The sequence below is a fragment of the Martes martes genome (genome assembly GCF_963455335.1).
Source record: "Martes martes genome assembly, chromosome: 18".
NCBI classification, from domain to species: domain Eukaryota; kingdom Metazoa; phylum Chordata; class Mammalia; order Carnivora; family Mustelidae; genus Martes; species Martes martes.
Window position 1 is genome coordinate 37,420,037 of NC_137906.1, and position 18,362 is coordinate 37,438,398.

Genomic DNA, 18,362 nt, shown 5'->3' on the forward strand with positions numbered 1-18,362 from the left:
CCACAGGATGACCTCACGATCAGAATGACATCTGCAAAGTCCCTTCTGCCGAGTAAGTTAACATATTTGCTCCGAGGTTCCAAGGATTAGGATGAAAACATCTTTGGGGGGACATGATTCTGCCGGCCATACCCAGAGTGAGCAGAGAAGTCAGAACCGGGACCCAGCCACTCAGACCCCAGAGGCCTTGACCGCCGTATTCTAGGGTCTCCTGCCCTGGGTCCCTACAGTCTCTCCATCCCATTCTGACGTCTCCGAGCCCTGTTCTAAGAGGCGGGGTCATTTTGAAACAACCAGAGTGTTATTGCCAAAGGAGAGGCAGGGCTGCAGCCACTGTGGAACGAAGTCAGGTAGTCACACGCGGTGATGGCAAACGCCCAGCTATTCCGTTCCCAGGTGTAGACCCAAGACAACTGAAAACAGGTTCTCAAAGACTTGGGCACAAATGCTCACAGCGGCACTCATCCCGAGAGCCAAAAGGTGGAAACAGTCCATGTGATCTGTCCATACTGGGCCCTTCCTCAGCCACACAGAAAAATGAAGTCCTAACACCTGCCACAAAACGGATGCCCCTCAAAGACATGCCGCACGGTGAGAGGCCAGACTCAACACAGAGCGGTGTTCTGTTTCTGGGAGACGTCCAGAACGGGCACATCCAGGGACTAGCAGTAGCCAGGGGCTGGGGAACTGGGGGGGGCAGGGAGTGAGTGTTTAGTGCTGATGGCATTTCTTTTAGGGTGATGAACATGTCCTGGAACAGGACAGGGGTGGTGGCATTATGACATTGTGAATGCACTCAATTCTGGTCTGCCACTTACCTGCTCGAAAGAAAGAACAGATAACGGTGGGGGAGGGGGGTACCTGAGTAGCTCAGTCGGTTGAGTGTCCGACTTCTTGGCTTTGGTTCAAGGCATGATCTTGGGGTCCTGGGATTGAGCCCCAAGTTGGGCTCCGTGCTCAGCAGGGAATCTCCATGAAGATTCTCTCCCTGTGATCCTCCCAGACCCCACTGTCTCTCTCTAATACTTAAATAAATCTTTTTTTAAAAATTTTATTTATTTGACAGAGAGAGAGACAGCGAGAGAGGGAAACAGGCAAGGGGAGTGGGAGAGGGAGACGCAGGCTTCCCGCACTTCAGGGAGCCCGGATGCAGGGCTCAATCCCAGGACCCCAGGATCATGATCTGAGCCCAAGACAGACGTTTAAGGACTGAGACAGCCAGGTACTCTATAAATAAATCTTTTTTAAAGATTTTATTTTTTTATTTGACAGAGATCACAAGTAGGCAGAGAAGCAGGCAGAGAGAGAGGAGGAAGCAGGCCCCCTGCTGAGCAGAGAGCCCATGTGGGGCTTGATCCCAAGACCCTAGGATCATGACCTGAGCCGAAGGCAGAGGCTTTAACCCACTGAACCACCCAGGCGCCCCTGTAAATAAAGCTTTTTTAAAAAGAACAGATAATGGTTAATTTTATGTGAATTTTACCTCAATTTTACTTATTTATTTACTTATTTTTTAAAAAATGATTTTATTTATTTATTTAACAGAGAGAGAGATATCACAAGTAAGCAGAGAGACAGGAGGAAGCAGGCTCCCCGCCGAGCAGAGAGCCCGACTCGGGGCTCGATCCCAGGACTCTGAGGTCATGACCTGAGCCAAAGGCAGAGGCTTAACCCACTGAGCCACCCAGATGCCCATACTTACTTATTTTTAAGTAGGCTCTACACCCGACATGGGGTTTGAACTCACAGCCCAAGCCCAAGAGTTGCACACTTTAATGACTGAGCCAGCCAGGAGCCCCTTTACCTCAATTTTTTTTTTTAAGATTTTATTTATTTATTTAACAGAGAGAGAGACATCGAGAGAAGGAACACAAGCAGGGAGAGCAGGAGAGGGAGACGCAGGCCTCCCCCTGAGCGGGGAGCCCGATGTAGGGCTCGATCCCAGGACCCTGGGATCATGACCTGAGCCGAAGGCAGATGCTTAACCGACCAAGCCACCATTTACCTCAATTTTTAAAAAGAGGGAAGCACTGGGGCTCTTGGGTGCCTCACTTGGTTGATCATCTGACTCTTGATTTCAACTCAGGTCATAATCTCAGGGTTGTGAGATTGAGCCCCAAAGTGAGCTCCATGCCCTGCCTCGGGCTCTGTGCTTAGTATAGAATCTGCTTTGGATTCTCTCCCTCTGCCCCTGCCCCCTTGGGGTCCACAGCTGTGGCCCCTGTCCCCCCACCATTTGGCCGGGCTGGGTGGGCAAGAGGCCTTCTGTCCGCTCCTCTCCCCACTGACCCTTAGACTTCCCATCCAGACCCTTGTTTCTTGTTTTTCATTCCCATTATGAAAGTAAGACCTCCCCATGGTGGGGGTGCGGAGGTAAGACCTTTTCATTAAAGAAAATCTGGGACATTCTAAGCTGTTAAAAGACAAAAACCGGGACGCCTGGGTGGCTCAGTTGGTTGGGCAGCTGCCTTCGGCTCAGGTCATGATCCCAGGGTCCTGGGATTGAGTCCCACATCGGGCTCCTTGCTCGGCGGGGAGCCTGCTTCTCCCTCTGCCTCTGCCTGCCTCTCTGTCTGCCTGTGCTCACTCTCTCTGACAAATAAATAAATAAAATCTTTAAAAAAAAAAAAAAAAAAAAAAAAAAAGACAAAAACCACCGTTAGAGCCCCCAGACCCAAGCAGAGCAATGATGGGGAGGTCATGTGGCAGGACATATTTCACGTGGGTTAGACCCCCCCAGACTTGGATCCTGCTCCCAGCCCTTACTACCCACTGGTGTGTGGCCTTGGGGCACAATCCCTGATCTTCTTTGCCTCAGTATCCTTTTCTGTAAAATGGGTGTATACATAGCATTCCCCCTTCTCGTCTTAGACTGAATGGAATAATCCGCATTAACACTTCTTAGCCCGATGAGACGCTCTAGAAACACACACTAGATGGCCGTGTGTTACTCACCCAAATTGTGGGTGTGACCCCCCCCCCCCCCCAGTTCTTCTGTTCTTCGTACACCTTTGGGCTCAGCGGCCAGGCTCACACTGCTCAGATCACTTTACCCTGGGCTTTTCGCAATCCACATAGCCAAGGGCACCTTGCAGGTGACTGCTGCTTTCTGCAAACCCCATCATCTCGCTTGCAGTGAGAGTGGCCACCCACTGAGCCTTGCTTTGTTCAGAAATTGTTCAGAACCCTACTGCCACTCACATGTGATTTTTTGGCAGGGGGAGGGGTGTTCTCTCCAGAGTGGCTTACTTCCTTAAGGGACATTTCCAGAGGCCAAATCTCCCCCTGCTCAGGGCCAGTCCAGCAGTCCCCAGTACTGTTCAGTCGTCCACACATAACATTCTCATTTGCTTTGATGTGGAGGCCAGGCTCCTGTATCCCTCCAGAGCTGGGGACTGGTGGCTTGAGAGATTTCTCTGCTCCAGGGCAGGCTCTGCCCAGTCCTCCCACCACAGGCCCTGCCCAGCCTCAAGTCTTGAAGGTGAAGTTTGAGCCTCTGCCTTGTAGATGTGTAGAAGGTGGGGGAGCAGAAGGGCGTGGGTAGAGAGGGACAGAAGGCTAGCTGGGGCTCAGGACGGTGGAGGTGAGTGGACTGGGGCAGACTTGGTGAGTTCCCGTAGGCAGAGCAGGGTCAGCAGGCCCCCTCCTGCTTTTGTAAATACTTTTATGGCCACACAGCCACACCCTTTGCCTGTCTGTGGCTGCTTTCCCGCTCAGACAACAGGGCTGAAGGGTACATGCCATAGAGATGTTATGACGCACAGGCTTTCAGAGGAAATGTTTGCCAGCACCACCAAGGACTGCCTACATGCCAGGAAACAGGTGGGGAAGAACTGAGCGAGGTGGATTTGGTATAAGAAACATCTTATCAGGGACACGTTAGGGAGGGGTGAGGACTATGGCAAACTGGAGAGTTCACGGCCCGGCTACAGAGGGCAGCTCATCAGCTGTGGGCTGGGCCAGAATCACCAGGGCTTTCATTCTCTAAGACACACTGGAATTCTAGATGTTCCTGTGAACAAGAGAAGAGGCGTTAGAAGGTGAGAACATGGACTCAGATCCCACCCACCCTACTGCTTCCTCACTAGGTGACCTTGAACACCTGGTTCAGACCCTCTCCGTAAACTGGAGGGAGTAACAGCTTCACGGTGCAGGGACGATTATTAAACAAGCTACCATCCTAGGGCCCTCAGAGCAACATATGCACAGACTACGTGTGGGGTGAGTATTTCCTAAATCAGTCTTCGGATTTTTCAGTGCTAGCACCGGCAGTGGACAGACCGAAGAAGACACACAGATGTTCTGCTTTCCAGCTATGGATCACAGGTTGGCTTCTCCTAGCAGAGTGGTTAAGGGATATGAATTTGGAAGTCAGAGGGACCGACTGAAGCCCGCTTAGCCCAGTTAGGTGACCTTGGGTGAGGGCACTGCCCAGAGGCCCTGGGCTCCTGTCTATAACCTGTCCCTGCCTTCAGCTCCCTGCTGTAGAGGAGCCCCCCCACTCCCCCACCCCCCACCCCCTTGAGGGGAAAGGGGTGGAGCTCAGATTCTTCAGTTAACTGTCTCCCTCACCACACTCACCAGGGTCTGCCAGGACAGAACAGCCCCCTGGAGCTCCCTCAGAGTCCCAAGGTCATCAGGTGCCACACAAAAGCTGCTTCTCCCTTTCTCTCTGTCCCCACGGGTCCAGACCCTGGGCTTTGCCAGGCTGGTCACATTCTGCGGGAGGTGGTGGGGAGTAGCCGAGCAAGTATCCTGCCTGGACCATGGGTGGGGGCAGGAAGAAGCTGGGGGAGGGGGCTGGTGGGGGAGGAACAGATTCGTGGGCTTGTGCATCTCAGGGAAGGGTTCAGCCTCCCCTGAAAGGCAGTTCCTCCAGGAACTTCACCCCAAGGCCCTTGAGCCATGGAGATGTGGAGGATGGGTAGATTACAGGGTATCATGTGTGGGGGGTGCCTGGAAACAGAGCTCAGGAGCCAGAGTCCAGACATGAGAATTCAGGGGTCCCCCTCGGGGGCCCCAGTGACCCCCAGTGACCCCCTTCTTCCCACCCACAGATGACAGGCATTGCTGTGTCCTTGGCCCCATGGACCCCATGAGGCAGTCCCCCTCCCCCTGCTCATCGAGACCCTCCAGCCCCAGGACCCTACCCTGCGAGACGCTTGGCTACGTGGGCATTGATGCCGTGCTGGACCAACTGAAGATCAAAGCCATGAAGATGGGGTTTGAGTTCAACATCATGGTAGTGGGTGAGTGAGGGGTGGGGACTCACAGGACAGACCAATGAATGCAACCTTATGGGCCCTGGGCACATCACTTCACCTCTCTGAGCCTCAGTCTCCCTATCTGTAAAGGGCCTGATAATGGTCCCTCACCAGGTGTCATAGTTGAAGATCTAGAAACCCTGAGGCATTAAAAGACAAGAATTACCCAGGAAGCCCCAGTCAAACCCAAACCAAGCAATGAAAGGGGAGGCTGTGGCAGGAAGTGGTGAACACCTAGACCCAGATCCTGGTCCCAGCCCTTAACACCTACCAGTGGGTGACCTTGTGCACCGTCCCTGACCCCTCTCTGCCCCCTTTCCTCATCCGGCTTTGCACAGGGCCTGGCGTTCAGGAGGTTCTCCAGAATTGCCTTTTGATATATGCAAAATTAATTTTGTAGGCCAAAGCTACAATTTTAACAAAACAAACGAGCTACAACAGAACGTAAAAGGTCAGGGCATGTAGCACCCATGAAGAGTACTATTCTAAGGCGGTGCTGTCCAATAGAAATATAACATGAGCTATGTACCATCATTTTTAAAATTTCAAGTAGCTACCTTTAAAGAAGTGAAGAGAAACAGGAGAAATTAATTATAACCACTTATTTTATGTAACCCAGACGATTCCAAAACACTATCGTGACCTGACATGTAATCCACGTAATAAATGATCCATGAGACCTTTTGCATTCTTTCTGGCAAACCCAGGGCTGCAAAATCTGGTTTGTATTTGCTGCAGAGCAATTCAGTTCTGCTTTGCCCTATCGCCAGTGGCAGAAGCCAAGTGTGACTCCCAGATAGGATAGCTCATCCCTAAGGACCACGTCAATTAGCTACACAAAGGTGTGTCCTTGTGAAGCAAGGTGCTCCCTCCTGCAAGGTGTGGTCCACAGAGTTTGAGAAGCCCCCAGAGCAGGGAGAATGGACTGTCTACAACAACAGACAGTCTGGGTGTATCTCACCGAATAGGGTCAAGCGAAAGGAGCCAGACAGGAGGGCACACGCTGTGTGATTCCCTAAGACAAGGGGGAGCAGAACCGCGCCCAGCTGTCGAAAGTCAGGGCAGTAAGCAGTTGTCCCTGGGGTCTTGGGGCTTATAGCTACTGAGATGGGGCGTGAGTGGGCTTGTGGGGACGTGTGTGCTCTCTCTCTGTGTCCATGAGCTGTTCAATTTGTGAAATGCGTTAAACTGCCCATCAGCTTGAAAGGATAAACACAATGTGGTCTGTTCCTGTAATGGAACATTATTCAGCCCTGGGAAAGAACGCAGCCCCCAACAGCTGGTATGACGTGGATGAACCCTGAAAATGGGATACTTAGGGGAAGCAGCCAGACACAAAAAGACAAATATTGCATGATTCCGTTTGTAGGAAATGTCCAGAATAGGTAAATTCACGGAGACAGAAAGCAGATTCGTGGTTGCCAAGGGTGACCATGTGGGGAGAACAGGGAGGGACTGCCAATGACTGTGGGGTTTCTTGGGGGGCAATGCAAATGATTTGTTTTAGGTTTTCTTTGCAAATTTTTTTTTGCAAATGTTTGTTTTTGTTAAAATAAAAAAATTCGGGGGTGCGTGGATGGCATGGTTGGTCGTGTGTCCAACTCTTGATCTCAGCTCAGGTCTTGATCTCAAGGTCATGAGTTCAAGCCCCACATTGGACTCTATGCTGGGCATGGAGCCTACTTCAACCTACTTCAAATATTTCTTTTTTTTTTTTTTAAGATTTTATTTATTTATTTGACAGAGATCACAAGTAGACAGAGAGGCAAGCAGAGAGAGAGAAAGGGAAGCAGGCTCCCTGCTGAGCAGAGAGCCTGATGCAGGGCTTGATCCCAGGATCCTGGGATCATGACCTGAGCCAAAGGCAGAGGCTTTAACCCACTGAGCCACCCAGGCGCCCCAGAGCCTACTTCAAATAAAGAAAAATTTTTTAATTCAACTTAGTCAGTTGGAAGGTCTAATTGGCTTTATTACATGGTTCATGAGTCGGGCAGCATCCCATCCAACAAAAAGAGGGGAGCTCCATGGGGCTGTGCTGTAAGGCTTTGGGGCTGTTGTTGTTGTGTTGTTGTTGTTGTTTTGGAAGGTTTTTATAAGAAATGGGGAGGGGGGCAGTGCAAGGAAAATTAGCAAAAGGAAAGGATTGTTCCAGGCAAAGCTGCTTTCCCTTAGGGGACAAGCTGGGGTCCCAGGTGGTTTACCTCCCCTTCCTTTGGGGGGATGGGGAGCCCTATGTGACCAAACCTCATTGATGCCGGCCAGAAAATTCCTGACCTACGAGTTAAGACCACATTTCCGGGGGGCGACCGGGTGGCTCAGTTGGTTAAGCCCCACGATGCGGGTTATTTTTAACAGGAGCTAGACAGAGGTGATGGGTGCACAACACTGGGAATGTGCTAAATACCACTGAATTATTCACTTTAAGTTGCTAATGTTTTTTTTTTTTATTTATCTTATGAGTTTTGCCTCAATAAGAAGGGGGGGTTAACATTGAGGGGGACCCTGACAATACTACCCACTTCTCTGTATGTTATGCTTACAAAACAGTTCACTTTCTAAAACTATTTAAGAGCCTGAGAAGCACTGCCTAAAACGTCCACCACCATTGCTGTCCCCTGGTTACCCTCAGGGCAGAGTGGGCTGGGCAAGTCCACAATGGTGAACACCCTCTTCAAGTCCAAGATATGGAAGTCCACCGTGCTGGGCATGGAGACACCTATACCCCAGACGCTGAAGCTGCAGTCAGTGACACACAGTGAGTGGCCCCCAACCCCCCACCCCACCCCACTCCACTCCACCCCCGCCAGTCTCGCTCCACTCTGCTCTCCCCACACAGTCATCGAGGAGAAGGGCGTGAAGCTCAAGCTGACCGTGACCGACATGCCCGGCTTCGGGGACCAGATCAACAATGACAAGTGGTGAGTCCTGGGGAGTGGGGGCTGAGCCCTGGTGGTCCCTGCCTCTGCCCCTCTGGCCTCTGGGAAACAGCCCAGCCCTGAAGCAACCTAACCCGGCTGTGCAATCGTTGAGTCTCAGTTTGTTTGTCTGTATAATGGGTGTGTGCAACCATCCCTCCAAGACTGAAGGGAGTTAAGTACGGAAATGTCAGAGCTTGCTGGCCGGCATACAAAATAGTTGCTCAGTCAAGGTTATGGTATAGCAGGGGTTAGAAGCCCACACTCCAGAGCCAGGACCGCCAGGTTAGACCACTTTCCAGCCATGTAACCTGGAACTGCTCATGGAAGCTCTCCATGCCTCAGTTTCCTTCTTTGTCACTTGGGGATGTTGACACCCACCTTGCAGAGTGCTTCTAAGCTCTCGATGAGACCCCAACCCCGTGACAGTGGTTGGTCTCTCACACACACACACACACACACACACACACTCTCAGTACTGGTTGCATAATCTGGGGGACCCAGTGAGATGAAAATGTGGGGCTCCTTGTTCAAAAAAGTATGAAGAATCATAAAACCACCACTACAGAACATTCAGCCAAGTGCAGGCCCTCTGAAGCAGAGACGGGGGGACTGTTCCCTCTGTGCTCCCGAGAAGCCAGGCCTGCACAGGGCGCCTCGGAGAGCATGTCCTGTGTGTGAGGTCTGTTCTAGACTCAGGGACACAGCAATGAACAAAACAGATGAACATCTTCTTCTACCTGAAATTTACATTGCCGTGGAGCAGTGGGGCAGTGAGCACAGTAAATCAGTTATACACGGGGGGGAGCCTCAGCTCTATCATCCAGGCAGGACATCTCTGGAAGTGGACAGGGTCGGGAGCAGTCAGAGAATTGCAGCTTTAAGCAGAATGATCAAGCAAGACCTCCCGGATAAGGAAACACTTGGGTAGACTGCCAGGAGATGCGAGAACGAGCCGTGTGCTAACGCGGGGGAGAGTGTTCAAGGCGCGGTGGCACGTGCACAGGCCCTGTGGTGGGTTTGTTGCCAGAAGGTTGGTGTGGCTGGCGGTTTGTGAGCGGCAGGGAGAGGAGGAGGAGAGGGCAGGCAGGAAACTGTGGTGGGATGGTGTGGGGCCTGCTAGTGCAACGCAAGGAGTTTGGCTTTCCTTGAGCCACTGCAGGGTGGACAGAAAAGGGATATGCTCCGACTCCTGTTCGTAAAAGGATCTTTTGGGGTGCTGTGTTGACAATAGCCCAACCAGGGCAGAAGGGACAAAGGGAGAGGACACAGGAGATCCTTGTGGCAATGAACTGGGCTGTGACAATTTAGCTCTTTCAATACCACACCCCTGCAAAGTGTAAGTGCTCATATTGTCCCCATTTCAGGAGCAGGGAAGCTGAGGCCCCAGCTTGAGAATGGCAGGGGGCCTCTCTGATGATTCCGGGGAGTAGGAGGAGGGTGCCTGGGTAACCAGGGGCCTTGGGTTGTACAGGACTGAAAGTCCTGCGTCCTGGGCCAACCAGGTCCATCGGGCTTCCTAGCAGGGGAATGGGGTGGGGCTCCCAGGGGCGGGGCTCTGAGATCCATCCATCTGTGGCCCCAGCTGGGATCCCATCCTCGGCTACATCAACCAACAGTATGAGCAGTACCTGCAGGAGGAGATCCTCATTACCCGCCAGCGTCACATCCCCGACACCCGGGTGCACTGCTGCGTGTACTTCGTGCCGCCCACGGGGCACTGGTGAGGTCGTTGGGCCTGCTGGGGGAGGGCCCCTTCCCAGGACGGAGAGGAGGAGGAGGAGGTGGAGGAGGGAGAGTCCCCAGTGTGGGCTGGGGGCTGCCACCCCCACTCATACTCACCACTGCCATCACCCCCACCGGAGCAGCCTGCGGCCCCTGGACATTGAGTTCCTACAGCGGCTGTCCCAGACTGTGAACGTGGTGCCCGTGATTGCCCGGGCTGACAGCCTGACCATTGAGGAGCGAGAGAGCTTCAGGCGCAGGGTGATCTGGGCGTCCAGGGTGATGGGGTCGGTGGGGGCAAGGAGGAGGCAGAGTACACAGGATGAGATGAGGTCACCTGCGTCCCCAGATCCAGCACAACCTGAGGACCCACTGCATCGAGGTGTACCCGCAGAAATGCTTCGATGAGGACATCAACGACAGGATCCTCAACAGCAAGATCCGGGTAGGAGGCCAGGACAGGGTGGGCAGGCTGGCGTGACCGAGGCTGGGTGATTTTCTTTCCACTCATCCTTCCCATCTGCAGACTTATCTCTCTCTACCGCTCAGGGCAGGAAGGCACATACTCCTAGCAGGTCTGAACCCCCATATATCCACAGACTCAAAAAGTGACCAAGAAATGGTTCATAGCAACCACCCACAGAACGGGAGAAAATGCTTGCAAATGATGTATGTGAGAGGGACTTGTAAAGAACTCTTACAAATCAACAGTATAAGATAAATACCCAATTTAGAAATGGGCAAAAGTTTTTTGTTTTTTGGTTTTTTATGTAGGCTCCACACCCAGTGTGGAGCCCAACGCAGGGCTTGAACTCACAACCCTGAGATCAAGACCTGAGCTGAGATCAAGAGTTGGTTGCTTCACCGACTGAGCCACCCGGGCACCCCTGGGCAAAGGTTTTGAACGGACATTCCCCCAGAGAATTTGAACAGATGGCCGAGAGGCACACAAAGAGATGTCGGCTCGATAACACCTGTCATAAGGGAAACGCAAATCAAAACCACTTCACACCCACTAAGACGTCTGCAATCAAAAACGATAGGCAATCCCGAGTGCTGGTGAGGACGTGGAGAAGTTGACCTTGCACACGCCGCTGGCGGGAAGGCCAAACGGAACATAATCTGGCAGTCCCTCCTCCAAAGGTTAAACTCTAAGTTAGCAGAGTACCCAGCGGCAGTCCCACTCCGGAGAGCAAATGAAAACCTATGTTCACATAAAAACGTATACATGGATGTTCCTGGCAGAAGTACTTGCCATAGACCAAGAGTGGACATAATGCACATGTCTTACTGACTTATGAACGGAGAAACACACATGGTGTGTTTACACAATGGAATATTCTTCAGCCTTAAAAAGAAAAGAAAACCTGCCCCAAAATGGATAGACCTGGAAAACATGAAGCTAACTGAAAGGAGCAAGACAACAAAAGGATAAATATTACGTGACTCCGTTCCGAAATGTCCCGAACAGAGAAATCCCACAAAGACAGAAAGTAGGTTAGTGGTTGTTGCCAGGGGATGGGGGTTGGGAGGGGAATGGGGAGTGACTGCTAATGGGAGTGGGTTTTCATTTCAGGGTGGTGAAAATGCTCTGGAATTAGATGGTAGGGATGAGGGCACAGTCTTGTGAACTGTACCTTTAAAGCCGCTGAACCTTTAAGAGGGTGAATTTTATGGTGCATGAATTCTATCTCAGTAAAGCTGTTCCAAAAAAGGAGCGGGGGGAGGAGGAGAGTAGCTAATATCTTCTTTTTCCCCAAATCAAGTGAATTAGGACTCCAGACCCCCACCTTGCTGTCCTTGTGGTGCATCCAATGTCTGTCTGTCTGGATTGTACAAAGGACCCTGGTGAGGCCTGGGATTCATCATCCATCATCTGTCACCCTAGGCCTTGACTCCCTCCCCAGGGGTCCCTTTCTAGCCTGCAGGGCAGCAGCCCTACACAGCCTCAATGCCAGTTGCCTTTGCCCAGTAAACAACCCGCACATCTGGACATGGAGGCCCTCCTTCCCAGCTGGTACCCAGTGTCTCCATACATTCCAACAAACAGGAGTTCCTCTGAAACACCGGACCTCCACCTCAACCTCCACCGCCTTCTGCTTTCTGCCCCAAGGCCTGTAAAGGCAGCAGCCTGGCCACAGCTGGAACAGAACCAGAAGTACAAGGAGAACAAACCTGACATCTCAGTAAATCATCCAGACACCAAGCATTCATTGAGGGTTTGCCACAGGCTGGCGCCTAATAAGTGTGCGACAGATAGCTTGCTGCTGTTAGCGTCCGTGTTGTTCCTCATCACAAATTAACTCTCAGAGAAATAAAAAAACAAAGCCCTGGACAGCACTTTGCAGTTTATGGATTCGAGTCTTCTCCACTTCTGACCACGAGCAAGTGAACAACTAGAATTTTCAGCAGGGCTCAGGAAACGTCTTTTTTTTTTTTTTTTTTTTAAGATTTTATTTATTTGACAGACAGAGATCACAAGTAGCAGAGAGGCAGGCAGAGCAAGAGGGGGAAGCAGGCTCCCTGCCGAGCACAGAGCCCAAGGTGGGACTCCATCCCAGGACCCTGAGATCATGACCTGAGCTGAAGGCGGAGGCTTTAACCCACTGAGCCACCCAGGCGCCCCCAAATGTCTTTTTTTGTGTGTGTGAGGGGGCCGAGATGATGATAAAGGTATTAGACTCTGTGGGCTGTGCCATCCCTGCACAGCCCCCACCATCTGCTGTGACAGCAGGAAAGCAACCTGGACCAGAGTAGATGACTGGACGGGCCGCGAGCTGACAGACTTTCTACGTGGAAAAACAGGCGTGGCTGAATCTGGTGTGCTCTCTGTAGGTTGCCAAGCCCTGGGTTACAAACAAATCATTCCAATGATTGTGTCCAGACCCAAGGGGCAACCCTACCCTGAGCGACACTGCCCGTTCTCCCCGCTGTGTGGTAGCATCTTGAGGCTGGTTTCCACCACAGTCCGTCCTCCCTGAGACCCCGCTCCCCCAAGGGCCACGATGCACAGAGAAACAGAGCTGCCCCTTCAGTCCAAGTGCTGATGCCAATGGCAAGTAAAAGCTCAAATCAATCTGTTTGTGTCTTTTAACCCTCCCGATAACTGATGAAGGTGGTCGCAGCTCCTGTTTGCCGGGTAAGAGATGGGCCATCCGCGAGATTATGTTATTACTGTGACCTTGGGTGAACTTCCCAAACATTCACAAAGCCTGTGTATGTGCCGTTCTGACTCCCCCTTGACAGATGAGGAAACTGAGCCATTGATGAGATTTTGTACCTGCTGGCTTTTTTTTTTTTTAAGATCTTATTTTTAGTTATTTGTTCACCCAACGCGGGCCTTGAACTCCCAACCCCAAGATCCAGAGTCGCAGGCTCCACCGAGCCAGCCAGATGCCCCGTGTCTTTTGCCTTGAGATCTCTGTGCTGCTTCTACCACTTTCTCTCTCTACAGAGGACAGTGTGCCTTTCCCACAGTGACTTCTCTCCCCCCGCTCCCAGGCAAGGCCAACCCTTCTGTTTCATCTCCTGCAGGACCGGATCCCCTTTGCTGTGGTCGGGGCTGACCGAGAGCACCTGGTGAATGGGAGGTGTGTCCTGGGCCGGAAGACCAAGTGGGGCATCATTGAAGGTCAGTGCAGCGACCTTGCAGAGAATGCAGGTGAGGGGGAGGGTGAAAAGCCAGGCACATCCTACTGCCTTTGGCACCTTCAGCACCTATCCCAGGGCCCACAGTCAGGAAACAGACAGACCTGGGATCAAGTCCCTCTTTGCAGCTGGGAGGCCTCGGGCAAGTTCCCCGACTCTCTGAGCCTCAGTTTCCTCACAGTAAAGTGGGCACGATGACGACATCAATGTCATAGCCAGTTGCTTTGGTGCAGTAGATGAACTGCACATCTGCACATGGAGGGTGATGGGACAGGACAGACCACTGCTTTGCACAGTGGCCAGCACCCAGAAGATACCCTAGGCATTCATCAGAATTTACTGTGGGCCTACTGCGTGCCAGGCAATGTATGTGGTTCCTGAGGGGATACAATGAAAGCAGGACTGGCAGGGCTCTTGTCCTCATAGAGCTGATGAGACGATGAGATAAACTGGGGTGGGAGACAGGGCTACCTGAGGGAGCAGAGGGAGGCCTCCTGGGGTGGAGACTGGGAAGTGAAGGAGGAGGAGCCAGGGTCTGAGCCTCCAATTTACCAATACAATTACTAAAAGGATATAATATACATGGTATATATGGTATATAATGTAATGTAGTAATGTAGTAATTATTAAGGATACAATAACAGTTAGTGGATTCATTGATTCAACTCTTTTAGGAACCGCCAGTACCAGGCACTGGGGAACAAAGCAATGAATGAACGAATGAATGGGAGGTGGGATAAGACAGTGAGAAATGTGGGGGGAGGGTTGCAGTGGATATTGAGGGTAGACAGCATACAGCGGGCGCTTACTCAGTACGCACTGAGGGCAGGCCGGGCAGGGCAGGGCCAGCGCTCCGTGTCCTGTCTTGCAGTGGAGAACCTGGCGCACTGTGAGTTTCCCCTCCTGAGAGACCTGCTCATCCGGTGAGGATGGGGGAGCCCGGCAGGGGGGCTGCGGGGACCCCAGGGGGAAGCTGTGGCAGGGCATGGGCTGAACTGCTGCCCATCTCCCAGCTCCCACCTCCAAGACCTAAAGGACATCACCCACAACGTCCACTACGAGAACTACCGTGTCTGCAGACTCAATGAGAGCCACCAGCTGCCTCGCGGGCCTGGTTGGGTGAACCTGACCCCGACCCCTGGAGGGCCCCCGGCCACCCCCCGGACGTCAAAGGTGCGCCAGCAGGCCCAGAATGACTCTGAAGATGACGAGGAGTGCTGAGCACCAGGGCGCCCGGGCCTTGGGGCTCCCAGTGTCCTCGGCAACCCCCAACACACGCCTATGTACTAGAGCATGTATTAAAGGTGGACATTGCTTTTTATGAAAAGCTGTGCTTTGAAAACAAAAGGCATCCTGTAGATGATTTCTTTGAGCTATCATCAAATAAAAGTATGGTTCTTTTTTTTTTTTTTAAAGATTTTTATTTATTTGACAGAGATCCCAAGTAGGCAGAGAGGCAGGCAGAGAGAGAGAGGAAGGGAAGTAGGCTCCCCGCTGAGCAGAGAGCCCAACGCGGGGCTCCATCTCAGGACCCTGAGATCATGACCTGAGCCAAAGGCAGAGGCTTTAACCCACTGAGCCACCCAGGCGCCCCTGGTTCTTTTTTTTTTTTTTTTTTTAAATAATGGAGTGAGACCCCAGGCCCTTGGGGGGGTCCTGAAGACTTGGGAGCATGTACCTTGGACCAAAAGCCCCTTCGCCCCAGAACCAGAGCCAAGTTCCAAATCAGGCTCTGCCACAGCTGCCAACCCTCCTTCCTGGCACAGGGCCAGGCCCTGCGTCATAAATGCTTAAAAAGTCCCCATCTTCAGCTATCTTCCCCAAACTCCCCTTCCTGTCTTCCTCTTTGCCCTGCCCAGGCAGACCAGCATGAGGAGAAGACTGTTGTCTCAGCTCAAGCAGGGGGAGGAAATCCATTCTTCCTCTGCCTTTTTGCTCCTTTAGAGCCCTCAACCCGTTGGGTAATGCCCACCCACAGTGGGGAGGGGCAATCCTCTTTACTCAGTCTACCAAATCAAATGCCAGTCTCTTCTGGAGACACCCTCACAAATGCACCCAGAAATAAGATCTTGCCAGCTGTCTGGCTGTCCCTTGGTCCAGGTAAGTAGACACTGAAAACTAACCATCCCCTGAGCTGGAAGTTGCCTCCTCCATGATGCCCTCTGTGACTTCCCCAGGCTGATTACTGGCTGCCTGCTCTGCATGTATCACATGGTTTGTTTTCAGGTCGGTCTCCCTCTCAGGCTGGGAGGTCTGTAAGGACAGAGCTATATCAGCTTCATCCTGGACAGGACAGCTGGTCGGGACCCGGCTGTTAAGTGAATGAACCTTAGAGCGCCTGCCTCATAGCTGTTCACCCCACCAATTCACAAACCTGCCAACCAGGCTTAAGGAACTCCCCGGGGCCTGTGGGGACCCACACCATCCACACCAGCATCCCAGAGGCAGCTTGTTGCCACAGAGGGATTGAGCGCATTCCTGAGGTCAACAGAGCCCCAGGCAATACGGCGGGGATATTTACCAGCACACACCCTCAGGCTCAGCAATTGTGTTTAGAGATTGTATGTTTCTCAGGGCACCTGGGTGGCTCAGTTGGTAAAGCATCTGTCTCTTGATTTCAGATCAAGTCGTGATCTCAGGGTTCTGGGATGGAGCCCAAATTGGGCTCCAGCCTTGGTGGGGAGTCTGCTTGAGGATTCTCTCCTTCTCCCTCTGTCCCTCCCCCACCTTGCAAATAAAAAAGAAAGAGGAAGGAAAGAGAAAGAAAACAAAAAAGAAGCAAAGGCAACCACTGTACAATCTTGCCTAGTTTTTTAAAGATTTTATTGATTTATTTGAGGGGCGCCTGGGTGGCTCAGTGGGTTAAGGCCTCTGCCTTCGGCTCAGGTCATGATCCCGGGGTCCTGGGATCGAGCCCCGCATTGGGCTCTCTGCTCAGCAGGGAGTCTGCTTCCTCCTCTCTCTCTGCCTGCTTCTCTGCCTACTTGTGATCTCTGTTTGTCAAATAAATCAATAAAATCTTAAAAAAAAGATTTTATTGATTTATTTGAGAGAGAACACCAGAGGGGGAGAGGGGCAGAGAGAGGAGGAGCAGACTCCCCACTGAGCAGGGAGCCCCATGCAGGCCTCGATCCCAGGACCCCAGGATCATGACCTGAGCCAAAGGCAGACATTTAACTGACTGAGCCACCCAAGTGCCACTGCATGATCTTGGTCATATAGGGAATCTAAAAGATCTGGATTCATAGGAACAGAGTAGAGCAGTGGTCACCCGGGGCTGGGATATGGGGCAGAGCAGACGTAGGTAGGTCAGAGGCTACAAACTTGCAGTCATAAGACAGAAAACTTCTGGAGATCTAATATACAGTGTAGTAATTATAGTTGACATATGTTGTATACTTGAAAGTGGCCCAGAGAACAGATCTTAAATGTTCTCATCACACTCAAAAGAAGATATAACTATGTGAGGTGACAAGATGTGCTAACCTTACTGTGGTGATCCTTTCACAATATATATGTATATCAAATCATTACAGTGTATACCTTAAACTTTACACAATGTTACTTGTCAACTATATCTCAAGCCCGAAGAAAAAAATTGAGGCAGAGCTACAACCACCCATGTGTTAATTCTACCCATAGAACTTTAGGGTCCGCTATGTGCTACTACAGAGGCTAAGGGTTCAGCAGGGAACAAAACCAAGTCACTGCCCTCAGGAGCTTGCACCTAGGTGGGACAGGATCCTAATAAAATAAGTAAAACGTGGGCATAATGGATAGCAATGGGTGCACCAGCAGCAAGTAAGGCATTTAAGAGATATCGGACAGTCTAGGGTTTATAATTGGAGGAAGGGGTCAGGAAGACCTCACTGGGAAGGAACCTTGAGTAATGATGTGAAGGAGTAAAGCAGTAAGCCACAGAGATAACTAGGGTCCTGGCATTCCACACAGAGGGAAAAGAAGCCACTGCCAGTGCAAAGGCCCTGAGGGCCCTGAGGGCAGGAATATGCTAGATGTGCTCAAGGAATACTTGTGTGATGATTTCGTCACGGTATGCCTCTTGTTACCAAATCGCAACTTCAGCTGCCTGTCCCTCCAAAGGCCAATACTCAAACGACGAATATTGTTTGGAAAGGAATATGAGTTTTATTCAGGAGGCCAGCCACCTGCGGAGAAGTGGGACTCCTGTCCAAAAGCCAACTCCCTGGCTTCTGCCCAGCCAGGAGAGTTTTAAAGGGGGAGGGGTCTTTAATCAGTGAGAGGGTGCAGTGGTCTATAACAAGTTCTGATTCCAAGTGGACTTAGTGGTGCCTCTTTACAGCTCTCAGTGCTGGAGGGTTGTGCAAGAGGTCTAACTGCTGTTCTGTGACGTGGAGGCCTTTCTATTCTTCTAGAAAGGAATGTAAGATTTAAAGATACCCAAGGAAGGTTGGTAAATCAATAATATGGAATTAAGAAGACCAAGAAAGGGAACCTGGATGGTTCCCTCTGCCTTCGACTCAGGTCATGATCCCAGGGTCCTGGGATTAAGCCCCACCTCAGGCTCTCTGCTCCGTGGGGAGCCTGCTTCTCCCTCTGCCTGCTTGTATTCTCTCTCTCTGTGTCACACAAATAAATAAATAAAATCTTTTTTAAAAAACCACCATCCTAGTTATGAAGATCAAGGTAGATCTATCTCCAAGATACCCTCTTGGTAGAATTTGAGTTTCGCGAAAACAAGCGCCTGCTAACCTCTGTGGTAACGCCTGCGGCTAGCAGATGGGAGGTCTCAATATGCTTTGGAAAATACGTATGAATGGTTTTGAACTTG

General features: G+C 51.5%; 1 protein-coding gene across 1 annotated transcript; it reads left to right on the forward strand.

The window, feature by feature from the left end:
• The first annotated feature begins 4,267 nt into the window (after positions 1-4,267).
• SEPTIN12 (septin 12) lies at positions 4,268-14,964 on the forward strand. Its single transcript, XM_080829878.1, has 10 exons — positions 4,268-4,326; positions 5,058-5,249; positions 7,894-8,019; positions 8,101-8,182; positions 9,765-9,902; positions 10,048-10,165; positions 10,254-10,349; positions 13,439-13,535; positions 14,424-14,475; positions 14,566-14,964. Exons 2-10 carry the CDS (start codon positions 5,087-5,089, stop codon positions 14,771-14,773), a joined length of 1,080 nt encoding a protein of 359 aa, XP_080686004.1. The 5' UTR covers positions 4,268-4,326; positions 5,058-5,086; the 3' UTR covers positions 14,774-14,964.
• Positions 14,965-18,362: the final 3,398 nt, after the last annotated feature.

Coding starts and splice junctions, on each gene's coding strand:
- SEPTIN12 (XM_080829878.1), top strand. CDS start 5,087: ATGGACCCCATGAGGCAGTCCCCCTCCCCCTGCTCATCGAGACCCTCC. Junction 5,250..7,893: donor GTTCAACATCATGGTAGTGG/GTGAGTGAGGGG, acceptor GGTTACCCTCAG/GGCAGAGTGGGCTGGGCAAG. Junction 14,476..14,565: donor CTGAGAGACCTGCTCATCCG/GTGAGGATGGGG, acceptor CCCATCTCCCAG/CTCCCACCTCCAAGACCTAA.